This window comes from Bemisia tabaci, chromosome 5, assembly GCF_918797505.1.
Source record: "Bemisia tabaci chromosome 5, PGI_BMITA_v3".
NCBI classification, from domain to species: domain Eukaryota; kingdom Metazoa; phylum Arthropoda; class Insecta; order Hemiptera; family Aleyrodidae; genus Bemisia; species Bemisia tabaci.
In genome coordinates this window covers 34,815,662-34,835,285 of record NC_092797.1, presented here as the reverse complement: position 1 = coordinate 34,835,285, position 19,624 = coordinate 34,815,662, and the positions used below count along the sequence as shown (strand labels likewise).

Sequence of the window (19,624 nt, the reverse complement as noted above, 5' to 3'; positions counted from 1 at the left end):
TAATCATGCACAGCAATTACTTTAATTTTATTGTGCATGCCAAAACGGCCACTGTTCATTTTTCAGTCGTGAATTTTTTCAGTCGATAATACTTTTCCAAGTTAGCTACGAATATGAAAGTGATGTGAGGACTTATTTTAGGATTACTCTAAAACAAGTCCACCACCCTCATGATTGCATCAACTCTTCGCAAGGTATTATTAACTTAACTAAAGAAAACTCAATGCTTGACCAATTAACTGTAATAAACAAACTAGTAAAAAGTTTGAGAAATTGACACCAGTAGATTGTACAAGGTGGGATTCAATTGTAAAGGGAAGTATTTATTCCCTTTCAAAATTTGTGATACAGTCATAATTCTAAAATTAAACCTATTCAAAATTAGTATTTTTGCAAAGTCACAATCTCTGAAATAATTGATTCATAAGATAAAAAATGTCATTTCATGTCTGAAGTATCTCATATTTTCTCAGATATAAATGTGGGGGTCTGATTGCAGTCTAAATTATGTTCATCGTAACTCATGAGATAGGTCAAAACTCTAGGCAAACATGAGGTCTCAAGATTCGATCAGACCCTTGACGGAACTAATATGCTTACATTAAATGCCAATTTGGCAACAATTCAATGAGGTGGACTCGATATAAATTTTACCTCAGAACTTTAAAGGAGATCAAGGGCTCCTGAATGTTAAAAGAGATTTGAGACATGGAAAATTTATGATAAAATTAACTAGGAACTATCTCAGTCATCTATCTCATGATTCTTAGCAACGAGACTCGGTTAAATCTGCAACCTAGAAGTTGGGGTTTGAGTTTCAAGAGCCAATCGTAGGTACCTGGTCTTGAGAAATTTCTTAGGGAGTATTCGGTTAGTTAAGGCGAATCCTCTTCTTTTAAAAGTGGCTCAAAGAAGTAAAACTTTCAAATAAAGTTTTATCAATGAATAAAAATAAAAAGATTGTCATGATAATACAGGGGTTCACGTTCAGTCCAAGTAGAGCACATTAATAGGACAGCACATTTATAGTGTCGATAGGACATTAATATAGAAAAACAATTAACTAAGTCGCGACTCGTCAAATTTTGAGTGCAACTTTAATATGGACGGTCTTCTTTTTCCCGCCGTAATTTTGAAAGTAGCACGGGAAAAGCGTCCTACCTCTGCACCAATAACCTGTTTGTTGCCACCGGTGCGAGCCCCCCTTTCCCCGCCACAGCGGCGCCCATTGTTATGCGCCTATCCACCTTTCTTGATCAACGTGGTGGCAAAGAGTGGAAAACGTGCCTCCGTGAGCCGGATTTCAGCTAAAATAGAGCAGGTAGTTGTGTTTTCAGCATGAACACGAAGGATTCTTTACAGCTTCGAGGTACTCTCAGAGGACACAATGGCTGGGTCACCCAAATTGTCACTGATCCCAAACATCCAGACAAGATTCTTTCATGCTCCAGAGGTAAGCGATTGAACCATGCCTTTGAACTTTCCAAAGTCCATCCCCAATAGATTCAGAACTTCTCTCAAGTAAATCGCCCTATTCGTTTCTATTCCTCACCTGAAATTACTTTAACACACGTCTCGTTCTTTCATTTCTCTCCGAGCAGACTGCGTCTCAGGTGTGGTTGACAACCTAACCTTATTGTGATCAGCCTGTTCAGTCTGTCCAATATCCTGGTTTTTAAGCTCTTCCTAAGTATCTGTCCTCCTTTTAGGTTTGGAAATAGTACAGATAGACTCAGGCCCTCTGAAGAATTGCAGAAGTCTATGTCTCGTCTTCCCTCCTATTTGCATAGACCCAAACCTTCAGAAGCGCAACTGCCACTTAAGGCGTAAAGACTAGCATACATCACCTACTTCATTTGTCTTATATCTTAATCTACGAAATTACCTTCCAAACTCATTCTATCATCATGGAAGAGTCAGCCAGTCCAAGCAAAACCAAGGCACCCAGGGAGTTATCATACTTTGACCAGTCCCCAATCAGCATCAACAGGTGCAATTAGTTTTTTCCCAACCAGTAACACTAATCACAATCCTTCAAGCAGTAACTACCCTCTTTCTGAGGTCTTTCAACTGAAACATAGCTACAACTGATTCCAAATTCTCAATCTGTCAACAGTATTTGACACCTATGTGTCAGCACATTTACAGCAATTTCAGCCCTCAAAACCAAAGCTTGTTTATCACGAGTCGATATGTAAATCAAATCTTGTTTACATCAACGATTATCAGTGGTGCCATCTAAATTCAGCAAATGTATTAACTTTTTGGGAATTGGGAGATACTGCTTCAGGGCTAGGAAGAGGGAGACATGTGCCTCAGCATACATTGAGCGAGCGCTAAATTTTGCCAGATATTCTTGTATGGCCCATTGATCTTCAATCTTAGAATTGTTGCTTTGTATTAATCTGTACCACAGTTTTTTCCTGAGTGAGCTCTGATTGAATGTTGTTATGAAATATAATTCATATCAGAGATGACAATGCAGAAAGCTGCAAGCCCTCCTCAAATTCAGTCAGTCTCCTAAGAAGAGTGAAACCTGAAAGCTTGTTGTAACCTTTGCTCTTTTAGCCTAAAAAATTTAAGAATTTTCTGTTTTGCTATTGTTTTTTTCATCCATTTATGAAATTTTTTTCCAGATAAGACTTTGATTGTCTGGGAATTGACGAGGGATGAAAGTAACTTTGGTATCCCCAAGAAACGTTTACATGGACACTCCCACTTCATCAGTGATGTTGTACTATCTTCTGACGGAAACTATGCACTCTCTGGCTCATGGGATAAGACCCTGCGTCTGTGGGATTTGAATGTTGGACAGTCAACGAGGAGGTTCGAAGGACACACTAAGGTACATTATTTGTGTTTGCTGTAGGAGCTACATTCGACCTAGTTTTATTTTGTGATCACACGATTTTGGAGCCCTCTGTGAGGTGGAGATGCAACGTTCTCTTCTGCTGGGATCTAGGAATTTTTTCACAGGGCATTCGAGAAGTCAAAGTGTTTTTCCATGTATTCTCCTTTTTTCTCTTTTTTTTTCATTTTTCATTCTCAAACAAATTTAATATGTGTGTTTATTCCCACTTTCTGTATTCTCAATGACCAATGCTGCTCATCTATCAATTTCTCCTTGCACTCAAGATCCATTTATGTAGATCAATCACTGAGCCTCCTTTTGAGACCACTCCCCTGTCAGACTGTATCCTGTCAGAAGCAGAATTGCCCCTGTCCTAAATGATCATTTAAGAAATGTATCACACTCCAACTTTCTGATGTCAGTGTGCAGTAGGGTCTTAAAATATCAATGGCAGACCTGTGTGGTTTGGTCTTGCTTGCATCTGATTGTATTAGTAACAGCACCGTGGGCAAAAGTGGAAAGGAAGGGAGGGCTGGACCACTATAGAAATTGTTGTGGCGGCCAATCACCGCACACCTCTGGCGACGCAGCCCATGCTCGCTCCTGATTGGCCGACGCAATCTCAACCACGGCTACATATGCCGTGACCTCACCGTCTCTGGTCACTCCGCTCCCGTCAACCACACGGACCACATCACTCATCCAAGCGGACATCTCGCAGCCGGCCGGCTTGCCCTTTCCAACGGCTCTTCTTAGAGCCACCACATCAGAGCACCTCTTCTGGTCATTGGCCATATTGGTGACTCCCGACGTGTGTGAACACGTTCAGCCTTCTGGTTCACTTCATTCATGCATCCTCACCTCAAGAACACGCTCAACGTTCTCTCAAGTCAACTGTACTCAAGCACTCAAACTCAAATCTCTCACTGGAACAGTCACATTAGATCATCGTAGCATGAGCATTGAAAGCTTCCAGCATCATCACCGCATCGTATCCATCTCTCTCCGCCGCGCAAATCAACACGCTCCAGCAAGTTGCCGCAGAACACAGCACGTTCCCAATTTGTTGTCCCGAGCATCAACCTCCTTGCCCGGAAAGACGATGGTCATGTTTCTTCAACCGTGTGTCACCCGGGTCGAATGGCGCTCCCCGGCACGCTGACACACGCCTCCTACTTCCCACCACTCAATCAACCCTCAACTCCCTCAATCAAGTCTCAACTCTCCATCATCACTCAATCAAACCCTCAAACTTTCCATCATTACTCACTCAATCCTCAACTCTCCATCCACTTTACACACATTTTCCAATCTTGTCACCACTCCAACACCCAATTTCATCACTCATTTTTCCAACCACCCACAGAGACTCCGTCTCAACCGCAGGGAAGTACTGTGGCGGCCAATCACCGCACACCTCTGGCGACGCAGCCCATGCTCGCTCCTGATTGGCCGACGCAATCTCAACCACGGCTACATATGCCGTGACCTCACCGTCTCTGGTCACTCCGCTCCCGTCAACCACACGGACCACATCACTCATCCAAGCGGACATCTCGCAGCCGGCCGGCTTGCCCTTTCCAACGGCTCTTCTTAGAGCCACCACATCAGAGCACCTCTTCTGGTCATTGGCCATATTGTCAAAGTTTTTGCCAAATGAGTTAATGAAATTTCTGACAGCATTGAGAGTTAATCTTGTTGGGGTGTCTGTTCAAGCCCCCTAACTTGATTAGAAACCCTACTGACCCCTGCCTCCCACCCCCTACTCAAAAAATTTATAGTTCACTAATTTATTGATTAGTTCCTTAATACTAGTATTGGCTCAGTGCATTCTGAACTAGTTTAGTATTTCTCAGTGTTGCTGTTCCTTCTTAATTCTTGCCCGGACTTGAACCATTCATCCTAAATCAAACAGAAATATGGACTTCAAAAACTAATTAGAAAATTTTTATTTTTGAATTCACACTTTTGGGATCTAAGTAAATGTAAGAACTGAGGCAATAGAAAAAGCCCCTCCTTCCAACTTGCACTTAAAGAATATTACTTCATCCATCTTTATTTCACTCGGGATTATTCACTCATGAAATTTTTTTTTTTTTTTTTTTTGCATCTTGATGATCTTTTGCTTTACCAAGTTTGTGTCTTCTTTCAGGATGTGTTGAGTGTAGCTTTCTCTGCTGATAACCGACAGATTGTATCTGGAAGCCGAGACAAAACCATCAAGCTGTGGAACACACTTGCTGAGTGCAAATATACTATCCAGGTTTGAAAAATCATTTTCTTTTTTTTTTTTTTTTTTTTTGCTTCATCTTTCCTTCTTCCCTTCTACAGAATGCCTCCGTCCCCTGGTCTATGTTGGCCATAGAACCTAGATGAGTATTAAAGTATTTCCTACAAAATTGTTTTCCTCGCCATGATTTAATTCTTGAATCCAAGTGGAGGTTAGAGTTGAGTTAAGGGTTAAATCTTGTTAATAACTGAACTTATTTTTTGTTCCATTTGAATGTACAAACTAACTTGCTGAGTGGTGCTGATTCAGGTTTAATTAGAGGTTTACTTTTGTTTCAACTTAGGATGAAAGAAATCCGAATCCAAGAAATCAAGTGCTTTTGCGGTCTGAAAAGTCAGAAAATATATTGGGCAGAAAGTTGGCTCAGCAACTTCAGCCAGTTCCATTTTAAAGAGGAGGACCAATTTTGGAGTGCTTATTTACTGTATTTGGGCCCTACAAGGAGATATGTCGTCCACAGTTTTAACTAATTAAAAGAAAAATATCCAAGTGGATGTACTATAATTATTGATCAGGGAAAGCCAAGAACTGTAGAAATTTTGGAATCAAGGGATTGGTAAATGAAGAAGTTATAGAAGCCTAGATGAAATGCTCTGTTGGAGAAAGAGAATATCTAATTGCCTGTGAAATATTTCTGGAAATTCATTTGCTTACAAAAGCAGCTCTCAACTCTTTTTTTTTTCAGAACTCATGTCAAACTTTCTTTACCCTGTACTTGATCTAATATATATTCACACTCGGGCTCATAGTGTATCATTACGCCCCCATTTATTTCATACCATTCTCTGGTTATCTGTCGCAGGATGAAGGTCACAGTGACTGGGTCTCTTGTGTCCGTTTCTCTCCAAATCAAGCAAATCCCATCATTGTGTCTGCTGGTTGGGACAAAATGGTTAAGGTTTGGAACTTGACAAACTGCAAGCTGAAGATTAACCACCACGGACATCATGGATACTTGAACACAGTCACCGTTTCTCCTGACGGTTCATTGTGTGCATCTGGAGGAAAAGTAAGTTGTGATTTTTAGTATGTAAATGACATCATTAGAGGCAGTAGCTAACTCTGGTCGAGTCAAATAACCTCCTACTAAAAAAAAAAAAATGGTTTAAAAGAAGGTGACAGTCACTCATTTCAATCCTAGAATTAAATTGGATTAGACATGTATGCAGCTCAAACAGCGTCACCAATATCATCAATCTAAGTGTCCCTGGACGCAGCTAAATTAGGGATAAAAAAGTAAGTTTCCTTAAGATTCATCAAGTAGTCATTCAGTTATGAGCACTTTAAGACTGCAAATAGTGAAGCTTAGAGGTCGCTTAGAGGGAAATTTGAATTTTAGGGCTACAATTATTCACTTAGATTCCGCAAACCCTACACCCATAAAAACAGGTACTGAACGAATTTTCAGGTTACGGCGTATGCCGTTTTTCACTTATTTTGACCAGTCTCCGTGTCTTCAATGAAAAATTTTCTAGAATTAGGATGAATCGACTGAAACTTGCCGATCATGACCAACTCTTTCATTTGATTTTAGTCAAGGTACACTCTACTACAGGTATGGACAAACGGGGTGCCGAAGTGGTAGCGCTGAAAAAATCGGCGATCGAGTGACGTATGAAGTCGTACCGTCCATTTGCCACGCAGGTCTTCGCAGTCGTACTCTCGATGCTGTCAAATCTACGCGTTTTGACGACTTTCTAAAATTCCATTTGTCCATACCTGTAGTAGAGTGTACCTTGGATTTTAGTATGATTATGTAACAGGGTAACAAAAATGTAGAAAATAGAAATGTGTGTTAAATTAGTGGAACACTTTTTCCTTCTTCTCGATGAAATACCCTATCGCCACAGGTCTGAATGATACTTGGCAAACATTTTTTGAGCCCTCAGGTGAAAACAGGAGCTCATTTGTCTAACAAAGCTTGGTTACAAATTGCGTTAAACTAATTTGCTATGCGCACTTTTTTAAATTTTTTGCATCATCTCCCAACTTTTTAGTGTTCCCTCTTTTATGTTTTTCTCTCTGCAGCGAGGATTTTACCTTACTAAGTAAGAAAGGTTTGCTTTTTTTTTTGCAGTAATGTTCCACCTTATTGAATGTTCTCCAGTAATGAAATCAGTTCCGCATCCATTGTCATTAACTAACACGATGTTTAATTTTGTTGTAGGACACAAAAGCTATGTTGTGGGATCTGAATGACGGCAAACACTTGCACACATCTGACCACAGTGAAATCATTTCTGCCCTCTGCTTCTCACCGAACCGTTACTGGCTCTGTGCTGCTTTCGGTCCATCCATCAAAGTTTGGGTAAGTAATGCTCTATGATTGATCTATTTTAACTTGAAAAATTATGTCGTGTGCAGGACAACTAAAGAATTCTCTGTTTTAATTTTAAGTTTAGCTGAATTGCCAGAAGCTGTCCCCCAATCTACCCTTTACATCACTGAAGATTGTTTGCGATTACAGAAATGGATTGAATAGGATTAAAAATACCGAAATACTCAGAACAGTCTTTAACTATGGTTTTTCCAAATATGAAAGTGTCATTAAAGTGTGTGGAGTGTGTTCCATGAACAAGTTAACATTTGATATTGAGCACTTCATATTTAGAAGGACAGTAGCATGCTGATCCGGAGAAATTGGTTGACTTGCAGCTAGTTAATACTTAGTTAATTTTATTGTTTGTTTGACTTCCGTGAAATGCTCCCTGCTCCAATGTATATTTTAAGAATTAAGTAACTGGATAGAAATAACTGCTCATCACGGAAAGCTTGGTTAATAGAAAAAAAATTGAAGGATAACCCTGAGAGGACGGGACTTGTAGTAAAAAGGAAAGGATTTGACAGCTACTAAATTTTGTCATTATTCAATATGTATAGTGAATGTTCTTTACAATCTCCTGTGCACAATGCGTGTTTAAATTCATATTTTTGAATCGCTAGTTTTGATGGAAGCAGGGCTGATAACAGAATTTTTTCACATTTCTATTCGTGATTTCGTTTAGAGATGTGGCTGTGCCATCGTGTCAAATAGGGGAAGCCTTTTGTCCTAAAGCAGCTGATGCAGGAAATGCTAGGCTGCTAGGTATTTGTCTTATCTTTCTGTACAGTGTGAAAAAATTCTCTCAACAGCTTCACTTTTCCTGGAATTTGTACTGAGAAGGGTGATTTATACAGGGTTGCCAGCGACCGGGAAAAGTCAGGGAAAAAAATCAACCGGGAAAAGTCAGGGAATTTCGGTGTTGGTCAGGGATTTTTCTGATTTTTCGTGGAATTAAGCGCGGGCGGTCTCGGGCTCGCGTTGCGGGATCAACTGGATCAATTTCACTTTAACAGACTGCGTCAGATCCATACTTAAAAGTTAGGGAAAAATATTGGAAAGTCAGGGAATGGAAAAAAATAATTTGGCTGGCAACCCTGTTTATAAACCTAACCCTTCTAGAGAAGTGGTCAAGAACATCAAAACAATTTATAATAAAATCTAGCCAGCGGAAGACCCTTTGGTTTTCTACACAGAGTCGTTTCATATTGAATTGTCCACTATCAGAAAAATTTGGATATTTTTGCCGCCTCTCGGAATTTAACTAATACGAACTCAATTTTGAGAAAGATCTGAATGCGAGTACTTTTTTTCTGTAGCAATGTTTTATCTGCACCAAACAAAAAGCAGGTACCATTTTCTTGATAGGAAAGTGCCCTGTTTAGTTTAGGAGCTCCTCATGAAAACAGCAAAAATCTTTTCTGGTGATAAAATCGTTTTTAATTTTCAGTTCATAGGCACTTGAAACTCTTGAACTTTTTTTTTCTTTTGAAAGAAATGAAATTGTTACACTGTGGCACCTCAATTTCATTTTGTAGATTGTGTCTATCAGCATTTAACTTCATTTTTACAATCATTTCTTTTTTATGTTGCAGGATCTTGAATCTAAGGTATCAATTGACGAAATGAAACCCGAGCCTGTTTCATCAACACCAACCAAGGCTGAACCTCCACAGTGCTTATCGTTAGCATGGTCTACTGATGGTCAAACTTTATACGCTGGTTATTCAGACAATGTAATTAGGGTTTGGCAAGTTGTTAGTCATGCTGTTCATAAGTAAAATTTCCTTGTTTTAATATTTTATAATAAATTTTCTTTTTTTTTAAACACCAAATGCTAAATTTTTTCTCCCTCAAAAGCTTTACCATATTACCTTATTTAACTTGCAAGTTCTTACTTGTCCTTAACTGATTTACTCACTTTCTCAGTGCCAAAAGGATTCATAGTGATCCAAGGGAGCTTAAATTCTCACATCAAATGCACTGAAAACATATTACATGCATTTACATATGAGTAAAAGCGACTCTTATGTAAATGCACTGAAAAATTTGTTTCTTTCACATGAAACTAATGCGAGTCATTTTTCTATAGATGAGCGTAATCGGTCTCATTTAAGTGATGTACCATCCTATTTTCAGTAAGCACAACTGTCGAATCATACAGTCTTATTTCATGAGGAAAAAGCAAAAGTGATTGAGAGGTAAAAGAAAAATATATTGAATCAATAAAAGTACAAAATCAAAATAAGGTACAATGATTTGACTAAAACTTAAAAATTAAAATACAAGCCTCATGCATAAGACAGATATTTTGTACTGGAATTCAGGATGAGCCAAAGGAGCTCAATAATTGACCACCGCACGAATGCTGTAACAAAAAAAAACCAAACAGAGTAAGAACAGCAAGTTGTGAATACGTTATACAGAAGTAACCAGTAGGTGATCTTAAAAGTTCAGCAGTCGTTAATGTAAATTAATGCCATTAAGCACAAGACTATGAAAGAGGTGTGTGAAAAAACGGCCAAAAATGCCTCAAGGCATTTTCGAATTTTGATCACTGGGGGTGATACAGTAGCTTCCGAGACGCCCAAAACCGGTCGCCGTTTTGCTTAGAAGCGCCGGGTTGCGACGTTGCCATTTTTTAAAGTGGAAACCTTTAAAAATTCATGTCTCCGCCGCATCTCAACCGATTTCAGTGAACTTTTTTTTAAAATGTTCCTCTTAAATAGAGCTTTCTAGTGATGTATAGTTTTCTGGGGTTTACTTGGCTTTAAGTGGCACTTACGCGGTTTTAGCAGTTTTTGATAGACACAAAAATTTAGTTTTTATTTTACCACGATCGTGGAATCGACGGAATCTAAACAAAAACCAGTCTAAATGAAAGTTCAGATTCTCACCTTTCTAACGAGCACAAGATCATCCCGGGGAAACGTTTAGTTTCCGAGATATGACCGCTCAAAGTTGGTCACATGCGCTTTTGCGCAATGTGAATGCGTCTTATCACTGAGTCATTCGCGAACTAGGGGTCCCTAATGTTCAATTTACGTTGAAATAATTACACAGAACAGTAAGGTGTGCAACACGAGCCGTATTTTCACCTTCGGCTGGCGATGTGCGACGTTGCCATTTTTTGAAGTGAAAACTCTTAAAAATGCATAACTCCGCTGCATTTCAACCGATTTCAATGAACTTTTTTTTAAAATTTTCCTCTTAAATAGAGCTATCTAATGGCATTTAGGTTTCTGGATTTTATTTACCTTGGGGAGGCACTTAGGTCGTTTATATGGTTGTTTGCAGAGATTTTTCATACAAAAAATAGTGTTGCTATTTTTTTTCTTTCTTTTTTTCCTTTTTTTCGGAAGGGGGTCTGTATTTCCCCCGATTCTTTTTAATATTCAAACTAGATCGGAAGATCACCATCGCTTAAAGTATAATGCAAAAATCTTTGTAAATTAGCAACACCACCTTCTCTTGTACAATGAGAGCGTCGCTTTCAATATTTGTACACGTAAGAACAGTGATTAAAGAATCCCTTTTTTTAAAGTTCTTTCTTTTAAATTTTGCCATTTCAAACCCTCCCACAACCCGCGGGAAAAAGAAGAAAAAAAGAAAGAAAAAAAATAGCAACACTATTTTTTGTATGAAAAATCTCTGCAAACAACCATATAAACGACCTAAGTGCCTCCCCAAGGTAAATAAAATCCAGAAACCTAAATGCCATTAGATAGCTCTATTTAAGAGGAAAATTTTAAAAAAAAGTTCATTGAAATCGGTTGAAATGCAGCGGAGTTATGCATTTTTAAGAGTTTTCACTTCAAAAAATGGCAACGTCGCACATCGCCAGCCGAAGGTGAAAATACGGCTCGTGTTGCACACCTTACTGTTCTGTGTAATTATTTCAACGTAAATTGAACATTAGGGACCCCTAGTTCGCGAATGACTCAGTGATAAGACGCATTCACATTGCGCAAAAGCGCATGTGACCAACTTTGAGCGGTCATATCTCGGAAACTAAACGTTTCCCCGGGATGATCTTGTGCTCGTTAGAAAGGTGAGAATCTGAACTTTCATTTAGACTGGTTTTTGTTTAGATTCCGTCGATTCCACGATCGTGGTAAAATAAAAACTAAATTTTTGTGTCTATCAAAAACTGCTAAAACCGCGTAAGTGCCACTTAAAGCCAAGTAAACCCCAGAAAACTATACATCACTAGAAAGCTCTATTTAAGAGGAACATTTTAAAAAAAAGTTCACTGAAATCGGTTGAGATGCGGCGGAGACATGAATTTTTAAAGGTTTCCACTTTAAAAAATGGCAACGTCGCAACCCGGCGCTTCTAAGCAAAACGGCGACCGGTTTTGGGCGTCTCGGAAGCTACTGTATCACCCCCAGTGATCAAAATTCGAAAATGCCTTGAGGCATTTTTGGCCGTTTTTTCACACACCTCTTTCCAGGGTTGCCACATTGGAATATCGGGAAATGACAGAGAATTTTAAGAAGTTGGGGGGGAAAGACGAGAGTGTCACCGAAATAGTTTTCAGACACCTATACTTGATTTCTAGAATGGGTTTGACGTTTCAACAATGAATTAAGCCTGAAAACTATTTCAAATTTAACCATCTGATATAACTTTGATTGTCGAAGAGTATGTCAAAATGTGTAAGGAAATTTCATTTTCTAAATTCTGGGGTGGCTAAATTTCCAAATTTCAGCGAAGTGTTATGCGATAAACAGACATTCAGTGCAATAACATGCGTTTCCTGCACAATGGACCACTAGACAAGGTACGAATTTTAGCATTCTGATACATGTTTCTTAACCAGAATTTCACGTAGAACACAATTCACGCAACGAAAATTACTGAAACCAATTTCTAACGGAGATATTAACATTTTTATTTCACATTGGTTACAAGGAATTTGGGCTGCCCGCTCACAAGAAACTCAAAGCTCTACGTGAGTCAAATCGCCCACTACAACGGTTTCAGCAAGCTTCTCAATTAAGCAATGTTCATTTCCCACCATGTGTTTTTCAAACGATAAGTAATTTTCTATAGCTGAGCCAAAGTGTCAAGATTGAGGCTGCCAGATTTTTTTATTGTAGAGACGTTCATGATAATGTTTAGCGCGCGATGTGAATCACGTAGAGCATTGAGTTTTCATGAGCGGGTGGTTTGAATTCACGCACCAAGAATCATTAAATATCTTAGGAAGGAGTTGATTTCGGTAATTTTCGCTGTGCGCACCGTGTTTTACGTGAAATTTTGGTGAAGACACATGTATCAGAATGCTGAAATTCGTACCTTGTCTAGTGGTCCATTAGGCTGAAAAATACAGATAAGACGAGGGCATTGGCTTTTAGGCAGCTTAGATGCTTCCTTTTCTTACACTCTATAGAGGACAACCTCCGATGTCATGTACCGAACAGATTTCATGGTATCAGATAGTGAGCTAAAAAAAGGCAAGTAATTTGAAATTAATCTTTTACGACTCATCTCTTTTGTCATTATGTAAATTAGATTCCTGAATTACTAACCTTTTTCCGGAATGTAATAAATCAATAGCTTCGTTAATTTTCTCAAATGGCAGCTCATGACTGATAAATTCATCTAATTTCAATTTCTTGGCCAGGTATTGCTCCACAAGACGAGGTACACTGTCCTTGCTCTTCCATCCTGAGAATTGAATGAAAGGGTCATGTAACCATATGAAAATGTACAGATGAATTTTGAACAAATTATGCTAACTTCTCTACAATGAGGCATTTTCTGCTGGACTCCATATGACATAGGCGTAATATGAAAGCAGACTGCGTACCAATTTGGTCTCAATGTAACTCTACTCACTAGATGTGACTCTAAGCTTTCAACTTGCCTGACAAGGAGAGGTCATGATGGCTCTGCCTGTGATTTCAATTATTTTCTTTTTAATGAAGACTACATAATGTAAAACTTAAATTGAAATGTTGCAGCGTTTTTGTTTTTGATTCCTAACTCTTTTGACTTGGTAAGATTTTCTTTCCATAATTGAGCTCCAAAGCTTGGAGGACAATGTGCGTCATCGTGCGTAAAAGCAGTTTTTGAAAAAATTGACTTATTAATGTTTTCAAGTAAAACTAGTCTTAATGCATACATATTCTGTGAAAAATTCATTCCCAAATTCCAATTGTTAAGCATCAAAAAGTCAGTTTGAACTTTCTTCTCGTCATATGGCTCCATGTAATTTTCTTGAAACAGCAAAAACGACACTTATGCGCCTTTTCCTCAAAGTCCCTCAATTATACTTCTCCAATCGAGTTTAGAATTGAAAAATGCTAATATAGCTAAAGCTAATGTCATGTTGCAGAGTTCTGAAGACTTCTTACTTCCAGAAACACTAAATTCCAGGAAGTGAGGCAAAGTTGTGCAAATAAGAACATAAAAGCAAAGGAAGAAAAGCACCTCCAAAAGCCGTTCCTTTCCATGTGCGACCTGTAACTAGCTGGAATGGACGAGTGGAAATTTCTTGACCTGCACCTGCAACGCCAATGATAACTGAGACACCCCATCCTTTGTGACAAGATTCCAGAGCAGCTCGCTGTAAAATAATTTCACTGCTTTAATGTATTTTTAGACATCAATGCCAAATAGGATGGGTAAACAAGGATGATACGTCATGACATGAGAGGCTGTTCGAAATGTGATTTGTCCTTCATCAGACTTTCTCCAGAAACAACTTTTTTATCTGCTACTTAACTGCTTACAGCTACCGTCAAACCTCACTGAGTGGGGACGCATCATTATCCTAGGTTTTATGGGCGGGATTACTGACTTACTGAGGTTTGACTTGACTATTAGTTTTTCGAAAACCATAAGTTCAAAACTATGATGGTTTACAAAATTTGCTAAAATTATTCCTAGACTTTCTTTCAGTTTATTCTTACTCGTCGAAGCAGTGTTTTTTCAGATGTGTCCTCACCTACTTCTTAAATTTGATTTCTTCTTTTAAAACATGCACCTCTGAAAATAACTTTTTTTGTTGACTGAAAAATCAATTCGAAATGTTTATGACCATTTAAAGGTTGACACTTACCATTGTAGAAACATTTCCAATGCACTCAAAGGTATAATCAAGTCCTCCATCTGTTTTCTCTATGAGAACTTCCTGAATCGATTTGGAAAAATCTTTGGGGTTGATGCATTCAGTGCAACCAAACTGTTTAGCTGCAAACACAATGCAAGAAAATGGAAACATGTATTATGATTGTGATTCAAAAAATAATTTCTGATTTTCTTCTGATAACATTACCTTAAAAAAACTGAATTCTAGTACATGAGATTTCATCATACTCTCAGCTACCCGGAGAAAGATACACTAAACGTTTCCTCAGTGGGTCTTTCCATGCTAACAGATCCAAAAGGGACACCCGCTATCTCAGATCAAAATAATTTTTTTTTTTTTTTGAGCATGATAGGATAACTGGAGAACCAACACCTCAGACATTGTATCCTCCTGTGTGTTGTGGCGACTCAGCAGTTAATGAGATATGATGATTAAATTGTGAAACTGATTAACAGTGAAAAATTAAAATGATTTCTACCACAGGTTTTAGCAATTTAAAGGAGCACCAATATACTTACCAACTTCAAACTTGTCTGGATTCACATCGATTCCTATGATATTCTTAGCTCCAGCTGCCTGGCATCCCATTGCGACAGCAAGACCCACAGCTCCTAATCCCCATATAGCACAGTTGCTTCCTGGTTCCACCTTAGCCGTATTTAAAGCTGCACCATAACCTGTGGGAATACCACAGCCTAGGAGGCATACTTTACTCAAAGGAGCTTTTGGTTCAATCTGAAAGAATAAACAACAAAAAGAAAATGAAACTTGAGATAAAACCTAACTACCAAAGAGAGGGAAACCCCCCCCCCCCCCCAATCAAATTGATTAGATCTGGTTGCAAGCTGTTAACCTAACCGATAGCTGTAAGTAGCTATCTATGTAAGTAATGACTTCTAAATTCATGGGTACATCTCATTATTCTTGTTGCACATTTTTCACCTTTTGTTTTTGACTATCTCTGAAAACTTCAAATATTTGTTTCAGGTTGCGTTTACTTTATCCTGAGGAGTTTTGAAAATTAACAATAAAACATGTAGCACTGTTTTTCTGAGTTTTTGAACGCACTTACATCATAATATCGACCCTTAGGACAAACTTAAACCTCCCCCTCTCCCTTCTCTACCCCTCTAATCAATATATAACTACTGCTTAGCAATGCAGTTCAAAGAACTTGAAGAATGTAAGTTGTCTAAATAAATAAAGTAAAAATTACCTTAGCAAGGGAAATTTCCGCTACAACCGTGTACTCACTGAAGGTAGAACAACCCATAAAATGATATAAGGTTTTGCCATTGCAAGAAAATCTGCTTGTGCCATCTGGCATTACACCTTTACCCTGGAAATTAAAGAATAATTAAATTACTGAAAGGAAAAATACAAAGAGGACTATTTCACTGTCTGAAAATAGCAAGACAGGATGGCTCTTGTTTTGACTTTTGAAAACTAAGAATCTAGCAAAAAATGTCTTTTGGTTTATGATGGAAAAGAGCCAAAATAAATTTAGGGAAACATTAAGTTGACCCATGCACCCATGCTACACATACACAAGTAAGCTCGTTTTGTTACAAGAGAAGCCAATTTTCTCTGATCATGTTTTCGCATATGTCGTGGCCATACAGGTATCTATACGGATCAAACGATACCATGAGGTATCTGAGCATGGCTCTAAAAATCTGATGATGAGTTTTGTAAAAACTTTCACTGGGACAAAAAAAAGTTGTCTGAAAAATGGCTTAAAAATCGCAATGCCCACGTTTCTGAGCCTCCCGTTTCAAACAATATATGCACTTCGGCAAAAGTTCGGTTTGAAAAAGAAGAGTTATGCTGGTCTCACAACAGCATGCAAAGCTAAAAATGATTGCTGTCACACGAGACATTTAGTTTTCTGCCTTCCATTGTCGCCACATATATTCAAATACACGATGAATAAAAAAGTAAAGCGTGAACTTACATTCTTGAATTATCAGTTCATTTTAAGAGTTTCAGTTTTTCTTGTTTTTTTATTATAAATATTAAAAAGTTCACCAAGGTCATAAGGAGATACATTGGAATACTAAGTTACCTGAGTTACACGAATTTTGCTGCAAAGGTTAGTTTTTTCCGAACGACAAAATTTACATTCCCTGCACTGAGGGATGTACAATGGCACTACATGATCCCCTAGGAACAGATAAAATATTACATTAAAAAACATGGATGGAAACTTAACGTATTCATAGACCTTCATAAATTCTATGGATTGAAATGATTACTTAAGATATTATTGCACTTAGGCTTTAAGAATAAATATTTATCAATATTTTTTACGACCTAAATTTCCATGTTAAAGCTTTCACAGGCACCATTCTTTTCTGTGTCATCTTCAGGCCTATGTGTGCTCGCATACCTCTCATATGGAAAATCTTGCCACTTATCTATCAGAAAAATAATTTTGGCCGTGAAAACCTATGTCCAGCTTAAACAGTTTACAGTCCTGGAAAGCAAAGATGAAGAGATAGTTAGTTACTACAGCAGCCACAAAGCAACACATCACCAAGAAAAATCAGTTGCACTGAGGATGCCACAGTAAGTATTGCCAATGTAATCATGCTGTGGGTAGCGATTCATTTCTAGCTATGCAGAAGCACATATTTGTTGCAAATTACCCTGACATATATGGCCAATGGGCCCGTTGCAAACTTTTGCTGGAGCAAAAATAAAAGTTGTTACTGAAGGAAAGTGTCTCAAAAATCACGATGAGCGCATCGGCAAAGTCTGAAATTCACTCATCACTTCACAATTGCATAAGAAATATGCGTTTTTTCAAGCTTCTCGCTTCAAAAATGATACCACGGCAGAGGTGAACATTTCTTTGGAGGGGCCATTCCATCCATTCCCTGCTCACAAGGATACTGCGCAATATTCAACATAGCCGACGCCAGTCCGTCAAAACACATGTGAGGGGACGATGATTCTAACCACCTGATGACAATCGGCGAGTTTACATTCACAATTTTCTCCCGTTGATAGATATCCATCCGCCTTGATTGACCTCGTGCTCTCCTCAACTTGCGTGTGAAAGCGTCGGCCATGTTGAGCAGGGATTGAATGGAACGACTCCTCTAACGAAATGTTCACCTGTGCTGTAGTATCCTTTTTGAAGCCGGAAGCTTAAAAAAACGCATATTTCTTAAGCAAATTGTGAAGTTAGGAGAGCATTTCAGAGTTTGCTAATGCGCTCATTGTGATTTTTGAGACATACTTAACCTACCTATAAGAAACAACCCTTATTTTTGCTCTAGCAATAGTTAGCAACAGGCCCATTATAATTTACAACTGACACACATTTTGACTGATGATGAGAGCCTCTCACTTTTTCTGATAAAAACAAAGGGATCCCTCTGCTTTCCGTCAGTCAGGAAATAAAGACTGAATATATACCTTCTGCAAATGAATCAACGCCTTCTCCAACACTTTCGACAATTCCTGCTCCCTCATGCCCAAGGATGCAAGGGAAAAGCCCTTCAGGGTCATGACCATCTAGGGTGTAAGTGTCAGTATGGCACAAAGCTGTTGAGCAGATCTTGACACGAACCTCTCCAGCTTTTGGGGGAGCTACATTCACCATTTCAATCTTCAAAGGTTCTTTTTCAGCCCATGCCACAGCAGCCCGACAAGTTATCGTCTGAAAGCAAAGGGATGATGAGTAATTTAGCGGAACGCAATAAATATAAACAGATCAGAGATGAGAGCCGTAAAAAGGACAAAACTTTCTGAATCAAACCAGTCTTTGCTCTCCTAAGTTCTGACTTGCCAGTATAAGTGAGGGAGAAATAAGTATGATCATTAGATGTCAAATATTTCCTGAAGGAGTTTGGAACAGCATTTCTAAGGCCTTGTCTTCAGGGGACGTTTACGGGCAATCAGCTGTTGCGAAAAGTCGCACCAATAAAGTCACAGCGAATATTGACTTACTCAATATTCATACCCGTTTCAAAGGGTACTTAACTAAGAGATAGAGAGGAAGCGAAAATAAATTCTGTTGTTTTGATGTTCAGTTGATTGATTGTTTTTGTTTGCGTTTGATCAACTTTACTAATCATTTACTTAATTTTACCCGATCTCCTGCCTAAATTTAAAACTGATTAATTAATTTTTAATTGTGTTCATGTTGCAAGAGTCCACCCCTGGGGTGAAAAATCACCCAAGTCTCTTTTACACTATTTGAAGCTGCGACAAATCTCCGGAAAGCTCCCATGGAGTAACATCTAGGAAGCGGCGCATTTTCCCCTTTCTGACCTTACCAACACTATTCTTTAGGTGATGAAAAACTTAAGCCTAGTTAAAACTGCGGTAAGACAGATTACATAACAATGGTCAGTACGCACAGTGCATCTAGGCATCAATTTCATTGCACAAACTTTGCCGAGATCACTAAAGTAAGTACTCCGCCTTGCATACATAAAACAAGATTCCAGAGAAGTTGATATGTGATCTCAAAAGTGAGAGTAAAAGTTAAGAGGTACTTACTTTTCCGGCCATCCTAGCTTCCAGAATGCCTCAGATTACACCAAGAGAAGCAAATGAAAAACGTATTTAAGGCGTGAGAGGTCGAAATGCACTTTGAGTTACTCCTGAATATTTCTTCAGTACCAACTTCTGTCCAACTTTTCGAGGGGGTGAAGTGGTGAAGTGTAGTTATCAGTCACAGTTACTTGTAGAAGAGCCTGATGATAAGAGCGGAACTGCCTCGGTGTGATACGAATACCAAACGAGCTAAAGGCAGATAGATTGAAAATAACCGCACGTATTTAACGCACAGTGATTTAAAATGATTAATTAATTGGAAAATTACTATGACGGGAACGACCAAGGAACTGGAGCCAAGATGGTTACGCCTTGTAACTTGTTATCAAACAAACAACAACACCGCCGCTTGCTTCAAGGCGCAAGATGCAGCTTGCGCGGCACACGTGTAAAAAGTGAGGTTAGCTTCAGCTTTCTACGGCGACGTCTACGACGGCGCGAAGTTGCCTCATTTCGAAAATGGTACCCACTGAATAGGACATTTCATAAATTGGG

The 19,624-nt window shown here is 38.7% G+C and overlaps 2 protein-coding genes across 2 annotated transcripts; one reads left to right on the top strand and one right to left on the bottom strand.

Annotated features, from left to right (window-relative positions):
• Positions 1-1,197: 1,197 nt before the first annotated feature.
• Positions 1,198-9,296, top strand: Rack1 (Receptor of activated protein kinase C 1). Its single transcript, XM_019052215.2, has 6 exons — positions 1,198-1,453; positions 2,637-2,845; positions 5,004-5,114; positions 5,944-6,150; positions 7,309-7,449; positions 9,057-9,296. Exons 1-6 carry the CDS (start codon positions 1,339-1,341, stop codon positions 9,240-9,242), a joined length of 969 nt encoding a protein of 322 aa, XP_018907760.1. The 5' UTR covers positions 1,198-1,338; the 3' UTR covers positions 9,243-9,296.
• A 359-nt stretch (positions 9,297-9,655) lies between these two features.
• On the bottom strand, positions 9,656-19,463 carry Fdh (alcohol dehydrogenase class-3 Fdh). Its single transcript, XM_019052225.2, has 9 exons — positions 19,073-19,463; positions 17,984-18,227; positions 16,626-16,723; positions 15,777-15,899; positions 15,079-15,295; positions 14,531-14,661; positions 13,900-14,035; positions 12,996-13,134; positions 9,656-9,829 (listed from the first exon to the last, which is right to left on the bottom strand). Exons 1-9 carry the CDS (start codon positions 19,082-19,084, stop codon positions 9,805-9,807), a joined length of 1,125 nt encoding a protein of 374 aa, XP_018907770.1. The 5' UTR covers positions 19,085-19,463; the 3' UTR covers positions 9,656-9,804.
• Positions 19,464-19,624: the final 161 nt, after the last annotated feature.

Coding starts and splice junctions, on each gene's coding strand:
- Fdh (XM_019052225.2), bottom strand. Junction 15,900..16,625: donor GCAAAATTCGTGTAACTCAG/GTAACTTAGTAT, acceptor TTTAATTTCCAG/GGTAAAGGTGTAATGCCAGA. Junction 9,830..12,995: donor TTATTACATTCCGGAAAAAG/GTTAGTAATTCA, acceptor TTTTTGTTACAG/CATTCGTGCGGTGGTCAATT.
- Rack1 (XM_019052215.2), top strand. CDS start 1,339: ATGAACACGAAGGATTCTTTACAGCTTCGAGGTACTCTCAGAGGACAC. Junction 5,115..5,943: donor AGTGCAAATATACTATCCAG/GTTTGAAAAATC, acceptor TATCTGTCGCAG/GATGAAGGTCACAGTGACTG. Junction 7,450..9,056: donor GTCCATCCATCAAAGTTTGG/GTAAGTAATGCT, acceptor TTTATGTTGCAG/GATCTTGAATCTAAGGTATC.